The sequence below is a fragment of the Prionailurus viverrinus genome, chromosome X (genome assembly GCF_022837055.1).
Source record: "Prionailurus viverrinus isolate Anna chromosome X, UM_Priviv_1.0, whole genome shotgun sequence".
Taxonomy (NCBI): domain Eukaryota; kingdom Metazoa; phylum Chordata; class Mammalia; order Carnivora; family Felidae; genus Prionailurus; species Prionailurus viverrinus.
The window spans coordinates 38971141-38988857 of NC_062579.1; the positions used below are offsets into that span (position 1 = coordinate 38971141).

The 17717-nt window shown below is 49.6% G+C and overlaps 1 protein-coding gene across 4 annotated transcripts; it reads right to left on the minus strand.

The window, feature by feature from the left end:
• Positions 1-7195: 7195 nt before the first annotated feature.
• On the minus strand, positions 7196-16431 carry SLC38A5 (solute carrier family 38 member 5). Of its 4 annotated transcripts, none has more exons than XM_047844935.1 (16): positions 16348-16431; positions 14828-14881; positions 14672-14747; positions 14137-14252; positions 13959-14032; positions 13241-13333; positions 13038-13116; positions 11243-11325; positions 10892-10950; positions 10657-10794; positions 10368-10447; positions 9625-9725; positions 9252-9367; positions 8307-8451; positions 8109-8212; positions 7196-7645 (listed from the first exon to the last, which is right to left on the minus strand). In XM_047844935.1, the coding sequence occupies exons 2-16, from the start codon at positions 14878-14880 to the stop codon at positions 7544-7546; spliced, it is 1419 nt and encodes a 472-aa protein (XP_047700891.1). In that variant the 5' UTR covers position 14881; positions 16348-16431; the 3' UTR covers positions 7196-7543. The 4 variants fall into 4 exon arrangements, with proteins under 4 accessions (XP_047700891.1, XP_047700892.1, XP_047700893.1 ...); XM_047844936.1 differs by lacking the exon at positions 16348-16431 and adding an exon at positions 15845-15933; XM_047844937.1 differs by lacking the exon at positions 8307-8451.
• Between the last annotated feature and the right edge of the window lie 1286 nt (positions 16432-17717).

Genomic DNA, 17717 nt, shown 5'->3' on the forward strand with positions numbered 1-17717 from the left:
AGATTCCCAAAGAAACAGACTTTGGGCATATAGGATGTCTCCAGGCAGATTATACAAAGAAATGCAGCTCAGAACTTTGCATGAAGAGAGGGAGGAAGGAGAGACTTGATCTTCCCAGCTCACTCCCGGATCCTTTTCTTGTTGGTCAAAATGCACCCCACAGGCATGAACTCCCCACATTTCCAGATTGCACCACCTGACCCCTTTGACAGACGTTTGGGAAGCCAGATTACACACTTCTGAGACCCAGCATTTCATACAATCAGAAGTGATGGGAGGAGCCAAAAAGCCCAGGCGTGCAGCTCACTGGCCTGGCTTTAGAGCAGCATCCAAGGGTGAGCGCTAAGTACTCCCAGGCAAGTCCTAAGTTCACCTGGTAGTTGTACTAGCCATCTGTGCTAGCTAATTGCCTTTATCCACTATCTCTATGATAAGCAGGTGCTTACAGCTTGGAGCCAAGCACGTAGGTGAAACTCCCAGGTGACAGGTAAATGGGATGCTTATCTTCTTTGACAACCACATTTCAAAGATATGGCTCCAATGCTCTTATTAAGAAAGGCATTCCTGGGTTATAGGCTGGCAACAGGCTTATTTAGCTCTTAAAAAGATGTACAGACATATCAAAGAGGCAGAGAAAGATTCAAAATCCTAGGTTTCTCAAGGAAATGCTTGAAGAAAAGTGAAGGAGGGGAAGTCTCTTTCCCTTTTTTGGCAACAGGGAAAATTCAGTTTTGTGTTTATTTACCCTAACAATGTTCCTCTTTGGTTATTCTTTTACAGTGACACTACCATTTTTATTTTTTAAAATGTATTGATTTATTTTGAGAGAGAGAGAAAGCACACAAGTCTGGGAGGGGCAGAGAGAGAGAGAGAGAGAGAGAGAACCAAGCAGGCTCCTCACTGTTAGCACACAGCCCGATGCAGGGCTTGAACCCACGAGCTGTGAGATCATGACCTGAGCCGAAGTCCAACATTTAACCGACTGAGCCACCCAGGCGCCCCAACACTATTAAATGGAGATATTTAAAATATCTCCATTGCCATTTCTGCCTTTCTCGGGGAGTTTGTAGCCACCAAAATATTCAGTAAACCCATAGTAAGAGGCAAAGGAAAGCAACCATCATAATTACAATAGAATGAATTTAAAAGTTCAATAAATGGGGGTGCCTGGGTGGCTCAGTCAGTTGAGCTTCCGACCTCAGCTCAGGTCATGATCTCACAGTCCATGAGTTCGGGCCCCGCATCGGGCTCTGCACTGATAGCTCAGAGCCTGGAGCCTGCTCGGGATTCTGTGTCTCCCTCTCTCTCTGCCCCTCCTCCACTCGCGCTCTGTCTCTCTGTCTCTCTGTCTCTCTCTCTCTGCCTCTCAAAAATAATAAAAGGAAACTAATAAAAATTTTTTTCAAAGTTCAATAAATGTATTTAGCTAGTATATTGAAAGTGAAAAAAATAAAATAAAAAATAAAAGTTCAATATAATACTCACCCTTGGTGATGGAAGGGAAACCTTTATGCCATACCAGGTTAAAGCAGATTCTTGCTTAGTATTGTGCAAAAATTATCCTTCCTCGCACATTCATTTTACTGCTGTGTGGTTGCCTTTATTGCTTGGACTTTCTCTCTGTCTTTAAACTTCTGACAATCTGTATGCCTGAAACTGTCTCTATTCCACCTTATATAAAAGTTCCTTTCTTTCAACACTTTGGAGTTATTACACCCTAGTCTGCTTGCATCTGGTATGGTATTTGAGAAATCTGATGTCAGTTAAATTACTTTTGCTTTGTAAGTAAACTTCTATTTCTCTGTAGATGTTTTAAAAATCATTTTTGGGGGGCACCTGACCGGCTCAGTCGGTGGAGCATGTGACTCTTGATCTCGGGGTTGTGAGTTTGAGCCCCACGCTGGGTGTAGAGATGACTTACAAATAAACTCTTTAATAAAATAAAATGAAAATAATTTTTGTTATCTTTCATAATCTGGAATTTTACTGTGTCTAGGGGAGTGTATATATGTGCATGTCTTTATCTATTCTGTTCAGCATACTATGATCCCTTTAAATCTGAAGTCATCTAAGTCTGAGATATTCTCACTCATTTTTTTAATTTAAGCATTCTGTCCTTACGAGGCTACTATTAGATGGGTCTTGACATGTATACATCTATCCTCCATATTAATTAGCATTTCTTTCATTTACTCCATCTCTATCCATTCCTCATCATGTTTCTTGCCTTTTCAAATGCATCTGTTTTAATATCCAACCTACCCCACTGAATTATTTATTTGAGAAATTAATATCTGGTATTCCTAATAGTTCTGTAAGCAGAAAGAGCTGGGGTCCCCAGAAAAAGAAAAACAGACACAGCTTTCTTGACATAAGAAAAGTTATTTTAGGCCCCCAGTCGACTTGTAAAAGAATATAACAAACAGTCACTATCAGGCCAGGAGATAGTCTAATCCCACTCAAAAGTGAAGACTGACCAGATGCATGCTGAGTTATCTTTGCAGGATCTAAACCCCTTTAAGCACTCAGAGACTGGATGATCTGGAGCCAGAGAACTGATGATGCTGGCCCTTGCTGGCCCTTGTGACTTTGACCTGGACTCAGTCACCTTAAAATGACTTTTGCCCCAGTTCCGTGCTGTAATTCCCTATTGTGCAAGCCCCTTCATAAATATGTATGCACTCTTAGCTTAAAACTAACCTGGTTTTAGGGGCACCTGGGTGGCTCAGTCAGTTGAGCATCCAACTCTTGATTTTGGCTCAGGTCATGATCTCAAGGGTTCGTGAGTTTGAGCCCTGCATTGGGCTCTGTGCTGACAGCATGGAGCCTGGTTGGGATTCTCTGTCTCTGTCTCTCTTTCTTTCTCTCTCTCTCTCTCTCTCTCTCTGCCCCTCCCCCATTCTCAAAATAAATAAATAAGCTTAAAAAAATTAACCTGGCTTTAGTTGTTGGAGGAGACACTGCTTTGGGAAATATCTCTGGTGTTCTCCTATACCTGTTGCAAGTAAAACCCTTCCTTTTCTTATTCTTTGGCTTAGTTTTGTCTTTTAGCTAGACACCTACCAAAAGGTGAACCCGGGTTCAGGTAAAAGTTCTATATAACCTTCTGGGAAGATATGTAGCCTGGACATTCCTTGTGGGTTTGAGGGTTTGGAGGTTGGTATGTCAGGGTAGAGAACTTCTAGAGTTGTCCTCTGGGCTCAGCTAATCCTTCTTTTCCCTCCCCAGCCTGTGACTCCCCAAAGAAACTTCCAGGACTTCTGCACCAAGTGAGGATGTAGAGGGGCTTCGGTGGGGGGGGGGGGTGTTATTTGTTGTAGTTTCCTAGCCCAGAGGGTGAAGGGAAGAATGCCTGCCTATATACTGGCTAGCCTGACTGCACATTTTCTATGAGCTTTCCAAACCCACTCTGCCCCGATGTAACCATGCCTCCTCAGACTGGCACTGGGCCAGCCCTGCCACTTTTTTGCTTTGTGGTGCTTACAGGACGGGTAATGAGCCTTCCAAAAAATATAAGGAGACAAAAGGACACAGTTAGAGAGCTCCACCTCAGCTTATCCTCCATCGATGACCTCTGACCTTTTCCCACTCTGGGCCATCGCATCCCCATCTGGGGACCAAACCATCAAGAGTTTTGTGACTGGGAAGTATTCTGAAACCTGACCAGCTCCTTACCTCTTCTGTGGTATCTGCTATTGCTTGTTCAACATCTTCATCTATAGCTACATTTACATTTTATTTATTTGCTTACTTACTTACTTATTTATGAGTTTGTTTATTTTGAGGGGGGAGGGGCAGAGAGAGAGGGAGAGAGAGAATCCCAACCAGGCTCCATGCTGTCAGCACAGAGCCCGACGCAGGGCTTGATCCCACACACTATGAGATCATGACCCGAGCCAAAATCAAGAGCCGGACACTCAACTGACTGAGTCACCCAGGTACCCTGCCTTATATTTTAGCAGACATTTGAAGTCATTACTTAAGACAACAACAACAATAGCTGAAATAGATATACCAATTACCATGTGACAGGGGCTATTCTAAGTGCTTTACATATATTAACTCACGTAATCATCATAACCATCCAGTGAGTTCAATAACTATCCCCAGTTTACTCTTGAGTAGACTGAGGCACAGAAAGATTATGTGACTTACACAAGGTCACACTGCCAGTAAATTGAGAAGCCAGAATTTGACCATGTGCAGTTTGACTCCAGAGTTTACACTTTAAAAAGCAACTGTTCTACAATTCTACCATTAATTTGCATCTACAGTCATCCCTTAAACAACATAAGAACTCTCTTTTCTTTCCTCTTCCTCCCCTCATCTCCCATGTTTATATTACCTGGAATTTTAGTTCAAGATGGTGATCTTTAAAATTTACAATCAAGGGGCGCCTGGGTGGCGCAGTCGGTTAAGCATCCGACTTCAGCCAGGTCACAATCTCGCGGTCCGTGAGTTCGAGCCCCGCGTCGGGCTCTGGGCTGATGGCTTGGAGCCTGGAGTCTGTTTCCGATTCTGAGTCTCCCTCTCTCTCTGCCCCTCCCCCGTTCATGCTCTGTCTCTCTCTGTCCCAAAAATAAATAAACGTTGAAAAAAAATTAAAAAAAAATAAAATTTACAATCAAAACTTATTTAGACTTTTCAATGAATGTTACTATTTTTCCCCTCACCATTGCTTACTAGAACCCCCTTCTGGCTCCTTAATCCAGTTTTCTTCTGCTGGATCACATACCCTAATAATCCTTTAAGAAGGGGTAGGTGTGTGATGAATTTTCTGAAATATTTTTGCTCTCATCTGGATTATCTTGTCTAGATACAGGTTTTTTGAAATATAGGTTCAAAGTTATTTTTCATCAGCTCTTTGAAGAACTCCTCCACTGTATTCTTTCTTCTCTCTTTTCTTGCTGGGACCTTTCAGGATTTTGTTATCCTTTAGGATTTTATTTTTAACCTAGAAATTTTATTTCTATGGTGTGTGTGTGTGTGTGTGTGTGTGTGTGTGTGCATGCGTGTAAATCATGCTTAGAATTTAGTGGCTCTTTTCAGTTTGATGATTGTCTTTTTTCAGCTCAGAAAATTCTAGAACATTATTTCTTCAAGTATTGCCTTCTCCCCACTGTCTATTTTCTGTGTCTGAAGCTCCTATTTGATGAATGTTGAAACTTCTGGGGCCTATCCTCCATTTCCTTTATTTCTTTCATACTATCTACTTCTTAATCCTTTGTGCTGTAATGTGAAGTAATGCCATTGCATGAACACATTTTTTTTTCATTGAGCTACTCCAGTTTCTCTTATTGATCTGCAAAAGCTTGTTTACATATTAGGGATAATTACTTTTAATTTGTCGCATATTGTAGGAGACCAGAATATGCCACCCCAAAATATGCCTCTTTGGCATAAGGATGGCTTTGAGCTGATCATTTTGAGAAACAGCAGATAGAAGCTCAGGTCATGATCTCGCAGTTTGTGGGTTCGAGTCCCGTGCCAGGCTCCATGCTGACAGTGCGGAGCCTGCTTGGGATTCTCTCTCTCTTCCTCTCTGCCCCTTCCTGACTCGCATTTTCTTTCTCTCTCAAAATCAGTGAATGAACTTTTTTAAAAAATAATAAATAATCTTTTTAAAAAAGCCAGCTTGTTGAGCTCTAGTGTTGAGCCTAGTGGCAGTAAGGAATGAAGAGTGAAATAAGAAGGATACCATATTCAACTACAGTCAACTGCCCTATTTCTAAATATACAGAGGAGAAAGATTATTATCTGTGGTGGCTTGCACATGCATTAAAAATTATCTGGGAAGATAAACAAAAAGTCTCTTAAACATCCAGAAACTTCTCTCATAAAGAAACACATGCGAATTTTAACAGCAATACCATTTTCACCTAGTAGGTTGGCAAAAAATCCATGTCTCATGACTCAGGATGTTGGCAAGGCTGTGGTGAAATTGGCACTCATACACATTGCCAGTGGGAGAGCAAGATGGCCATGCTGGCTCCTGTTGGACCTGCCATGCTTGTTTCTACCTCAGGGCCTTTGCACTTGCTGGGGCCTCAGCCAAGAACACTTTGTCTAAATAAGCATGGGACTCACTCCTTCTTGCCAATCTAGGACTGACTCAGCTCCTTGTCTGCTCGACAGTGAGGCCTCCCTGACTACCCCCTCACTGCCCCCTGCACACCACACTCACATCACTTATTTTCCTCACAGTGTGCATCTTTTTTTAAGCTTATTTATTTATTTGGAGAGAGCCAGAGACAGCCTGAGAGGGGGAGGGATAGAGAGAGAGGGAGAGAGAATCCCAAGCAGGCTCTGCACTCCCAGCACAGAGCCTGACATGGGGCTTGAAACCACGAAACTGTGAGATCATGACCTGAGCAGAAACCAAGAGTTGGACGCTTAACTGACTGAGCCACCCAGGCTCCCCTCTAAGATTTTATTTTTAAGTAATCTCTACACCTCACGTGAGGCTTGAACTAACAACCCTGAGATCAAGAGTCGCATGCTCCACTGACGGAGCCAGCCAGGAGTCCCTCATAGTGCTCATCTTTATCAGAAATAATTAATCTCTTTTCCTCTCTTCTGCTAGATCAGGGATCAGCAATTTTTTTTTTCTGAAAAGGGCCAGATAATAAATAGCTTAGGCTTTGTGGGCCATGTGGTCTCTGTTGCAACTCGTCAGCCCTGCTGTTGTAGCAATAAATAACCATAAACAATATGTAAGTGAGCAAGCATTATTGTGTTCCAATAAAAGATTTGCAGACACTGAAATTTAAATTTCATACTTTTCAGGTGTCACAAATTATTCCTCTTCTTATTTTTTTTTCAAGTACTTAGAAATGTGCAAACTATTCTTGGCTCAGGCCATACAAAAAGAGTCAGCAGGCTGCTGAATTTGGCCTGTAGGTCATAGTTTGCCTACTCTTTTGCTAGAACACCAACTATAGGGATTATTGTCTGCTTGATTCAACCCCAGCACCTAGAACAGTGCCTGGCACCCAGTAGGCTCTCAAGAGGTTTCTTGAGTGAGGAAGTGAATGGAACAATGAGTTGAGTAGCAAGTTACTGAAGGAGCAGAGAAGTGAGTGAATACTTGAGAGCCAGTTCAGTCCTACTCTCAGGGCCTTAGTTTACCCCTGTCTGAACCTAGGCAGACTCCCCCAAGAAGACTTAGAAAGAGATGAGAAGGCTGAGACCAGAGTTGCAATGCAGCATCTTTATTCTTCCCCTTTAGCTCGAGGGTGATCCTGACAAACAGCTTCTGCCAAGAGAGGCAGAAAGGACTGGGCTGGGCAGGGATTCCCCAAAGACCTGGTCTCCTCCTCCTCCCATGGTGTTGGGCTTAGGGCCATGATCCAAGCTCAGCATCCCCGGGGAGGAGGGAAGTGGACCACTCTGCAACCTCTGCAGCCCCCTACCTCCAACAGCCATGATAATGGGAACCAGCCACCTCCACACAACAGGCAGGAGGGACCCAGGAGAGAGGCCCCATCTTCCTCCACGTGCACAGGAGCATGCGCACGGGGGCCCAGGGAGGAGCAGGGCATGGTCAGTGTCCAGACACAGGGCTCTGGCCTGTGGCCCAGTTGGCAAACATAAAGCCTAGACTGATTGCCATGAAGAGGACCCCCAGGAGACCAAAACACAGAGCCTGTGGATGAGAGGGAGACAAGATGCAGTTGGTTGGGTCTCCACACAGGAGCTCCTCCTGAGAATGTCCCTCTAGCCCTCCATCCCCTCCAGAGTGCCCCATGCATTCCAGACCCTCCTGCTCCCTCCCCTTCCTCAAAACCAGCCCCTTCCTAAGAATTCTTCTTTCATCCTTCTAGAACACTTCAGAGAGTACTCTCCTATATCCTCCTTGAAAGTGCTCCTGACCCTCTTCAAATAGTACTCCTTCTGTTGTCTGTAGAATGCTCCCTCTGTCTTTGCAGACCCTGCTGGTACTCTGTCTGCTCAGCCGCTTTCTAAGACAATCTCCTTCATTCTTCCAGACCACCTGCTCCCTTCCCCCCAGCCACCTCTTGAAAATGTTCTTTTTATCTCTGGCCATCCAGGAGTGCTCTCTGCTCAGAATTCTCCCTCTTCCCCCAACCCTCTCCTGGAATGCTCACCTGGATCTTAGGCCAGGAGTAGAGGGGCTCCACCTCAGTTGGTACAATGCGGAGGTAGAAGATGCTAGGAAGGATGAAGATGAGGCTAGGGGCTGAAGTGGACCCTGAAGGACAAGCAGGAGGGACAGAAGCCAATGTAAGTTTGGGGTACCAGGCCCGTATTAGGTGGGGTCTGGGATTGGGGTTAGGGGTACTAACCAATAACCCCAAAGATATCCCGGATGGTTGGCACACAAATGACAAGAACATTGACCAAGACAAGCAGGATCAGGGCTATGGCCACGTGTCGTGGCCAGCTGAAGTCTCTGCTTGGGAAGAACAGCTGCTGCAGGGCCCGGCGGATCTGTGGTCAGAGTAGGGCAGGACACCAGTCAGGGCCCACGTGCTGCCTCCCCACTCCATGCGGTCATCTGACTTTAACTCCACCCTCCATCTGAGCACCCATCGTGCCTCCACCCTGTGTGAGATGCCTGATTCCCCCTCCGACTATCTACATGTCCCCCTCGTCTGACCACCCATCGGTGCCTCCACCTTCTGAATGAGTATCCCGCCGCCCTTCTGATGATCCATGTGTCTTCCTTCTGTCTGATCACCCATTGATGCTTCTACCCACTATCTGAAATCTCTGCCTCCCTGTCTGACCACCCTCTTGTCCTTCCATTCTGTCTTAGATCCCTGCCTCTCTTTTGCCATCTGACTACCTCAGCCTCCCTCCTCTGTCTAGTCATCCCACCTCCCCATCTGAGAGCCTTGGCCCCCCTTATACCTCACTACTTCTGCCTCCACTCTTTTTCTGTCCATCCCTGTTTCTTCATTCTGAGTGTCCATCTCTATGCCTCTACCCTGTCTGAGTATTCCTGCCTCCCTCTTCTGTCTGGCCAGACATCTGTGCCCCCTCCCTCCAACTGACTACCCCTCTCCCTCTCATTCTCTCTGCCCTGACATCTATCCCCCATCTGTCTGACCATCTATTTTTGCGTTCTCTGTCCATCTGCCAACTTTGCCTTCCCTATCTGTCCATCCCTGCCTCCTCCATCCATAAATCCACTCCTATCTCCACCCCCCAGTCAGACATCCATGCCTATGCCTTCTACATCCATCCACATCCCTCCACTCCATGGGCCCACCCTCAACCCCACGCACAGGGAACAGCACAACTGGCACAGTGAGAGTCACGGCGAGCAGCACTGCCAGGCGCACACAAAGGATGAGCAGGTCCTGCTGGCTGTACATGTGCAGCATCTCCGCCTCCACGCTATCTGGGATGTGGGACATGGGACATGGGATGCAGGATGTAGTGGGAGCACTAGGACCAGTGTCCCAGAAACACAAACTCATACACACACACACACACACACACACACACACACAACAAAATCTACATGTGTGATGTGCACCCTCTGTTTGGAAACTGATGGGTCCAGGGCACGGAGGAAAAGCACTCAGGTTCCTGCCCCAGCAGTCTGCCCACTCCCCACTCCAGCCCCCACCCAACCCTGGCCCCAGCCCCACTCACTGTAAAAGGTGAGGTATCCAAAGGTCGCAGTAAGCCCATACATGCAGAACATGGCCCCAATGGACACGTTGGCCACAGCCTGCATTCTGTGCTTGGAGGGCCTGAGTCATAGAGGTTATGGAACTGTCATGCCCAGACCCCTGGACTTGGTACAGGCGCTTCCAAAGTAGCCTGCACTCTCCAGAGTCCCCTTGTTCCTGAGCTGACATTCAGCTGGTACATGCTGGGATGCCCATCTCTACCTCCCCTGTGTGATTAGCCACGCCTCCCTCTGTCCAGCCATCTCACCCCATATGACCATCTTTGTCCATCTCCTCTGTCTGCCCATCTCTGCCTTTCCCTCACATCTGACCATCCATGCTGTGCCCCCATCTGATCATCCACACATCCCCCTACCATATAATCCCTGCTCCCTCTTTTGTTCACCCATCCCCCATTCTATCTCCCCATCCCCATCTCCTCATCCCCATCCACGTATGCTACACCCTCCTTCTGATCATTCCTGCCTCCCCACTCTGTCCATTCACACTTGTACAGGATGTTAAAAGTAGAATATTTAAGCCCTAATCAGTAAAAAGTCACCGCCCTGCATTCCCCAAGGCCACTTCAACAGCCCCCCACCACCGGCACCAACTAGCCACCATCAAGCTACAGTACAAGGACCACTTGAGGGGCTGTCGGACATTATGACTCTCCTACCAGTTGCTGGCCCATCACATATGCCCACTTGCCTGCCCACTCACCGGCAGAGCTCTGTGTAGATGGGCAGCACCTCAGGGTGACAGACGAAGGCAAAAGCCATAATGGGCACCGTGTAGAACATCTAGGGGAATGGCCCAAATACATGAGGTTAGAGCCTACAGGGTTATATCCCCTCCTCATCCGCCTGACCCCACCATTGCACTCCATATAAGACACATGGAAGCCCCCCAATATCTGATGCCCAGCTCCACTGTGAACAGAGTGGACCATGTGACGGGACCAGAGGGCCTAAGTGTGGTGCAAGCTCCAAACACATGCCTGCACACCCACCTGTGAGTCAACTGTGAACATATGGGCCTCACAGCTTCTGTTGAGTCCCTGGATGGGAAGGGCCGTAGGGTTCTTGCTCTCCACTTCCGTCTCATTGAGACCTACAGGACAGCCAAGCTGGAACTTCTTATAGATGACCTGGGGGAGGGTGGGGAAGCGAGGTCATGGGGAAGGCTATGACCCAATGTTCCAAACTCTTGCTTCACTTTTTCATGTTCTTCTCTTTCAGACTCACCGAGATGAGAAAAAACAGCATACAGGTCAAAGAGAGACCACTGGTATATCCCAGGTAGCCTGCAAGAGGTAATATAGAGAGCCTCAGAAATCCAGGGACTCCCTACAGCAAATATCAAGCCCCAGTTTGGCCTTCAAGGCTACCTCACCCCAGTTAGGCCACATGTTGCACAAGCTTTTACTTCTTCCTGAACCAGCCTCCTCTCCACAGCAAACTCCTATTTATCTGTTAAAACCCGCATCAAATAAGCTCACCCCTGGTATTCCATAGCCCTTGAAAATGGGGATTTTCTCAATCTGGCTCCCTTTTTCTGACTCCACTATCCAATGAACAACACAGGAAGCCTCTTACCCAAGTGTCTCATGAGGGCCAGTGGCAGGATGATTAACACACTGACAATGATGATGAGGAGGTTTCCCTTCAAGAACCAGCCCCTAGGGAGACAGGCAAACACAGTGACTAGCTGCCTGCCAAAGAAAACTGTCAGGCAGACAGTCATAAACGACAGCCGGACACACAGATTTCTACCTGCAGTCAGGGGAGGTGAGCTGACGTCTCAGCTGTGAGAAGCCATTCAGGTGGTCACAGTGACAAATGGCACAATAGGATTGACAGAAGCAACCAGACTGATTATCAGACTGTCAGTCAGACACTGTCAAAGGGACACAGTTAAGAAAGAACACACGCACAGCTGGACAAAACTGTGCCATCAGACTCGCCAGCAGACATACAACCAGATGGGCAGAAAATGCCCCAAATCAGTGAGACTCACACAGTCCAACACAGAGTACCAGACACAGAGTGAGTCATGACCCTGGTGTGTCTGACAGGCAGAACAACAGTCTGATTATCTGGTAGTCAGGCAATGATGCAAAGTCAGACAAGAAGTCAGGAACACACACATGTGGTTTTTTGAACAGGTCAAGGTTTGTCGAATATCTAAAAGTAGCCAGGCCAACTTGGCCATATAGCCAAAGACCGAACTAGAGACAAAATCAGCCAGCTGGCTATAGTGTTGGAACCAAGTTCAAAAAAAGAGTGGAAACTGTACAGATATTGGAGGGAGGTACCCAGGTAAGACAGTTACACAAAATCAGCTGAAAAACTGCTCATTTGTTCAAAGGAATTTTATTAATTGCCTGCTATGTTCCAGGCATTCACACACTATCTCATACACACAGTTACACAGAAATAAACCAACAAAGCACCATTGGCCATACATATACAGTGGGAGATAATTATAATAATTAGACACACCTAGTCACACAGATTATCAGATACCTAAATGGCTTCAGAATGAAACCAAAGATCTAACAGGATACACAGAGTCAGCCATTATATACAAACAACTGAACAGATTTAGCTAGCAGATGGATCCAAAATCAAACATACAGTCAACTAGACGCATACGCAGAACATCAGTCAAACACACACGGCTGGAACCATAGTACAGAGGACATATAGTCAGAGTAGAGGATCACACACACTCAGCCAGAGAGAATTTGCCAGAAAAAAATGGTTGCCAAATTAAACACACAGGTGGGATTCTACTGGAACATACAGTTGGAGCAAATCACATATACGTAGTTGGCACCACAGTTCGCTGCACACACACGGTTGCAGTTAGTGACCGTGCACTTCGAGCTAGACAGATTTCCGCCAGCCTGATGGACCCTGAATCAAACAGAATCTGCTGGACAGGGAAAGTCAGAGTAAGCAAATGTCAAACACACATGGTTGGGATCACAGCATTCAGAACACAGCTGTAGTCAGTTGTCATACAGCTGGCCACAGAATCTGCCAGTACAGCAGTCCAGAACCAAATCCACAGAGTTTAGGTCTACTCGATATGTACAGTCGCCTGGTCAGTATCAGAGTGTACTGGACATACGGAGTCGGCTACCCGACAGAATCAGCCAGAACAAGTCACAAAAATCAACGCGTGGTCTGCTGTATAGTCAGATCAACGGTCACACTTTCTGTCGGCATCATAATATGTTAAGAATCACAGTCTGACCAGACTGTCCAGCCCAACAATCTCTGAACACCTAGGAGTCAACTGAGCACAGAGTTGAAGATGGCAGCCAGACCGCACAGGTAGAGTCAGTGGCCTGCAGGCCAGAGCTAAGGGGTGTTTCTCACTCACCCCTCAGGGTCCATGTCCAAGAAGGTGCCGATAACCAGAGGGAGTTCGGATTTGATGATGAACAGGTAACTGGACATGGCTGGTGCAGGTGGGGGGAGGTATAAGCAGAAGGATTCCCCTCATCCTCCCAGCCCAGCCTGAGGAAGCCCACCCCACCTCACCCTCTTCCCCCAAGCTGATCCCCTACCTCCCAGAGTCCTCACCCCCAACATTGTGCAGACAGATCACCGCAGCCACCACTACTTTCCCTGCAGGCCCCAGCGCCCTCTGTCCCAGCTGCTCATAGGCTCGGATGCCTGGGGTAGGGAGACAGGAAGGAATGCGCTGTGAGTCCAGGAGGCTAGGCAAGGGGTAAGGAACTGGGTGGGGGGTGGAAGGGAGCAGTTGAGGGTCAGGGAGCTGAGGAACTGGGGCTTGGGGTAATTGGATCTGATTGATGGAAGCTGGAGATGAGGGTTAAGCAGTTAACTTGGGCTGGGCTTGCAGTGGAGCCTGGGAGGTGGGAATCTGTGACCAGAGAAAAGGTTGGGGACCAAATGTGGGTAGTGGGTCGTGGGATTCTTGGGTTGTGAAGCTGGCTTCCACAATTAGGGGGAGCTGGAGACTGAGGAGTGGAGGTGAGAGGTGGAGTAATCTGGGTGTGGGGAGGGTCTGAGGAATGAGGCTTGACGCCAGACTGAGGGTGAGGGGTGAGGATTGAGAAGAGGAGATCTGGGAGCCCAGATAAGTTCTGAAGGCCAAGGTGCGGTTTGAGGTCTGGAGTCCAGGGAGTTAAGTATGGGGTCTGGGGTCCTGGGTCCAGGATCTGGGATCCATGTGGTACTTTCAGAATCTAGGGTTTGGGCTGAGGTCTAGGGTCTCAGGTCAGAGGGGTAGATCCAGAGTCTGGGGTCCAAGATCTGCATTGATCTCTGGCCTTACCTACAACACCGGCACAGGTCAGCAGGAGATGGATGGAATATGAAGATAGAAACGCAATGCATAGCAGCAGGGCCCTGTGGCAGATGGCACAGCTCAGACTTGGCCCCCAGGCCTCCTGCATGTCCCACACAGCACCCCTGCCCCCTGGCCCAGGCCACCCCGGCCGCCCAAGACTCACAAGAAGAAGAGGACCCCTGTGTGAGCCATGGCATAGGCCAGTCCCAGGATGCCACTGCCCATGATGGCGTTGCTGAGATTGAACACGGACATTCCAAACGATGTCTTCCCTTCGAACTGCAGGTAAGGGCCAGGCCGGGCACACATGGGGAAGGAGATCAGGTAACGGGACCAGCACTGGGGCCCAGGAAAGACTAGGGGAGAAGTGACCAGGGCGGGGAGAAGCCCAGAAAGGACTATAGGACGGAAACTAGGAAGGAAAAAAAGTGGAAGCCAGGGAGAAGCTGGGGAAGCAAGAGCTAGGAAGGAAGAACTAGGAGGAACTTTGGAGGGGAGCAGCTGGAAATGGAGAGGAACAGGGGAGGAGGGCGGAGCAGCCACCAGAGGCAAAACAGCGAGGGAGGAGAGTGGCTGGGGGACCGGAGTGGCTGGGGACAGGAAATAGCCAGGCAGGGAACCCCTGGGAAGAGGGAACAGTAGGGGAAGAGATGAGCTGGGCAAGGTGCAGCCAGGACAGATCCTATGAGGTCACTCACATCCATGAACTCGATTGGCTTCCTCCCAGGAGCAGGAGGATGGCTGGGCAGGAAGCCCTCGTGTTCCTGCCTGTAGCTGGAGAAGGCAGGGAAATTGGGGCTGGTGAGAGGGTAATCCTGACCTCTAACCTTTGTCCCCCTGGGCCCCCGACTCACCCCAGAGCATCCGCAGGGAGGGCTCCGTTCATCTTTGGGTCCTGAAGTTCCATCCTGTGGGCAGAGAAATGGGGGTGGGGATCAGAGATGGGGGGGCTACAAAGTAGGGAGAGCTAGATGAATAGGGTAGGGGGTCAGACAGAGACAGATGGAGAAACAGAAACAGAGGTGAGGCAAGGGGAACAGGAACAGAGGGATGAGAGAGACTGAGAGATAAATGGAGAGACTCGAAGACAACAGTGAGAGGACGACAGAAAGAGATGGGAGGCAGAGAAGGGAATTGGAGGGGGAGGGATGCCAACAGTTACTCAGACAGGCAGAAAAAGAGGGCAGCGAGAGACAAATAGAGGGGGAGAGGGGCAGAGACTGAGAGAGAAAGAGAGAGAGAGAGAGAGAAAGACCAACCCCACAGCAGACGAGATGGCCATTTGGAGCTGGGATAGCCTGTCCTTCCAGAACCCACACTCACTCTGTCTCTCTTACTGTCTCTTTCCTTGCCACCTCCCCCGGCCCCCCCTTCCCTCCACCCTCACCGCTTGGCCAAGCCTCTTACTCCTTACAGGGACACGTGTCGGCCCAGCTGCCCCACCCCTCCTAACGCCCCCTACCCCCCCCTCCCGGCCTGGGCCCCGAGCCTGAGCCCAGAGCTGATGCAAGCTGTTGCAGGAGCTGGAGGTGGGGGGCCAACTTGGTGACCTTAACCCCCCACCCCCACCCCATGCTGCAAACTGCCCTCCGCCACAACTCTGAATATCCTCACTAGAGGCCAAAGACAATTCTCCAATCAGAGCCTCCTTCCAGGGATAGAAGTGACCCAGGGACCCCCACTTAATCCCCCTTTTAGGGATTAGATTAGTATTTTTCTCAGACCCCTGTCAAGTCCTAAACACTCGTTCTTCTGGCAGAAATAACTTTAGAGACACTTCCAGACTTAAGATCCTTCTTGGTCTTGGGGTGTCTCAGGAACCTGCTCTGAGCCCTAATCTCCCCCTCCTGACGATGAGCTATCTCAGAAACCTGCATCAAAAGCTCCATCCCAAGGCCTGATGTGTTTCCTGGGGTGGAGGTGCTCCAGGAGGGGCCCCTGTCTTCTGGATGGAGTGTCTCTGAAGATACCCCCTCACCCCGCGCGCGCGCGCGCGCGCGGGCACGCGGGCGGGCGCGCGGGCGCCCAGAGCTCACTTCCTGGGAGTGCAGTATCTCAGAAACTCCCATTCAAGGTCCCCATCATTGCTAAAAGTGCCTCTGAGAAACCCCCTCCCCAAGCCCCTAATCCCCTAACTGGGAAGGGGAGGGCTCTCAAGGAGTCCCATCCTCAGTCGCGAGCACTCTCTGGAGACTCTCAATCACTTCTGAATTCACTTCCTGGGAGCTAGGTACCATTCAATTCTCCACTAGGGCTAAAAATGTCTCCAGGGGAACCCCCCTCCCCGGAGGTTCCCCCAGAGAACCTCTCCCAGGATCCCCACTCATGCCTCGGGGTCTCCGGAGCCCCAACCCGGCCAGTATCCCCTCCTCACCTCCCTGCTCCTCTCAGCTCCTGAAGCCACCGTAACTCACTAGGGCTCTGGGACCCCACGGCCCCGGCAAGGCTCCCCTTCAGCGGACCCTGCCCCCGCCCCGCCCCGTGGCCAATCAGCTCCTCCGCGCTTGCTAGGTGGCTAATCAGCGCAGCCCGCGCCGCATCTGGCCCGCGGATTATTTTTTTTTTCTAGGAAGAACTTTTAATTTTAATTCAGTTTCCCTCCATCTGGCTCTCGGCTGAGGACAGGGGGTGGGGGAGGAGGGCGCCCTCCTTCACCTGCACCCACGTGGAGAGAGACCGAGGTGTGTGGGGGCCTTGGGTAGGGGGAGGTGGACAGAAAGATTGAGGGGGTAGATCCACACTTAGAAGGACACGCAGGCAGAGGCAACTGACTCAGGGATCAGACACACGGAGGATGCAGAGAGGAGAGACAGACATCGTAAGGGAAACGATCACAAATAGAGAAAGGCGGGCAGGCGACACAATACAAGGACAGACAACAGAGAGGGCAGAAAGACAGCCATGTTGAGGAGTGGTCGATAGGCAGAGGGGCAGCCATGGGGGAAAAAAAGAGAGGTGCAGACAGACTCAGAAGCAGACAGGGGAGGGGGGGAGGCCTCCTCAGAAGCATCTGGAGGAAGGCTACAGGCAGTCAGGCCCAGTAATAAACAGGAGACGCAACTGGCAGACAGACAGGTGGACACAGCCAGACACATCCCCAGAGGCTGGGAACAGACACACCAGCAGAGAGAGACAAGGGGAAAGAGGGAGTGGTTGAGGTAGGGAGACACCTAGAGGGACAGATGACGACAGGCAGAGGGAGAGTCAGATTCAGGCAGAGGGACAGACAGGGTAGATGGACAGACCTGGGAGCAGCAGTGCGACAGGTGCAGGAAGACACAGCCAGGCCACTATGGGCTGACCTCAGAGAGAGAGCCTAGCTTAGGCAAAAAAAAGTGCTGGACCCCAGCCCAGGCATTGGGTGGGGATTGTCCACACCCTAACTGAGGAGCCCCACTGTCTGTCTGTCTGTCTGCCTTCTATGTGGGTCTGTCTGTTCACTCTCATCCAAGCATGTGACAGGCATGTCTGTCCCAGGCAAAGCATGTGTCTCCTGCACAGAGTCAGGAGGATCGGACTTGGGGTCCGGGCCCAACTCCACTGGGCTGCTTGAGGCCCTGGTGGACAAGAGGCCTCTGTCTGGGCCTCTTCACCCTCCTGCCCATCCCCCACAGGGAGCACAGAATTCCCGGAAAGGCCAGGGGCTGGCTGGGGCTTCAAAGCTAGCCTAGATGCCCCCACCCTACCCGCAGTCGGAGGAGGGTGAGGGATGGGGCGGTTACTTCCCCCGCAGCAGGAGAGAAC

Excerpts from the sequence above, each read along its gene's own strand:
- SLC38A5 (XM_047844935.1), bottom strand. The coding sequence starts at position 14,880 with ATGGAACTTCAGGACCCAAAGATGAACGGAGCCCTCCCTGCGGATGCT. Across the intron at positions 13,117-13,240 it reads CTGTCTGCACAATGTTGGGG|CCATGTCCAGTTACCTGTTC; the intron begins GTGAGGACTCTG and ends CACCTGCACCAG. Across the intron at positions 10,795-10,891 it reads TGCTGTTTTTTCTCATCTCG|GTCATCTATAAGAAGTTCCA; the intron begins GTGAGTCTGAAA and ends ACCCTCCCCCAG.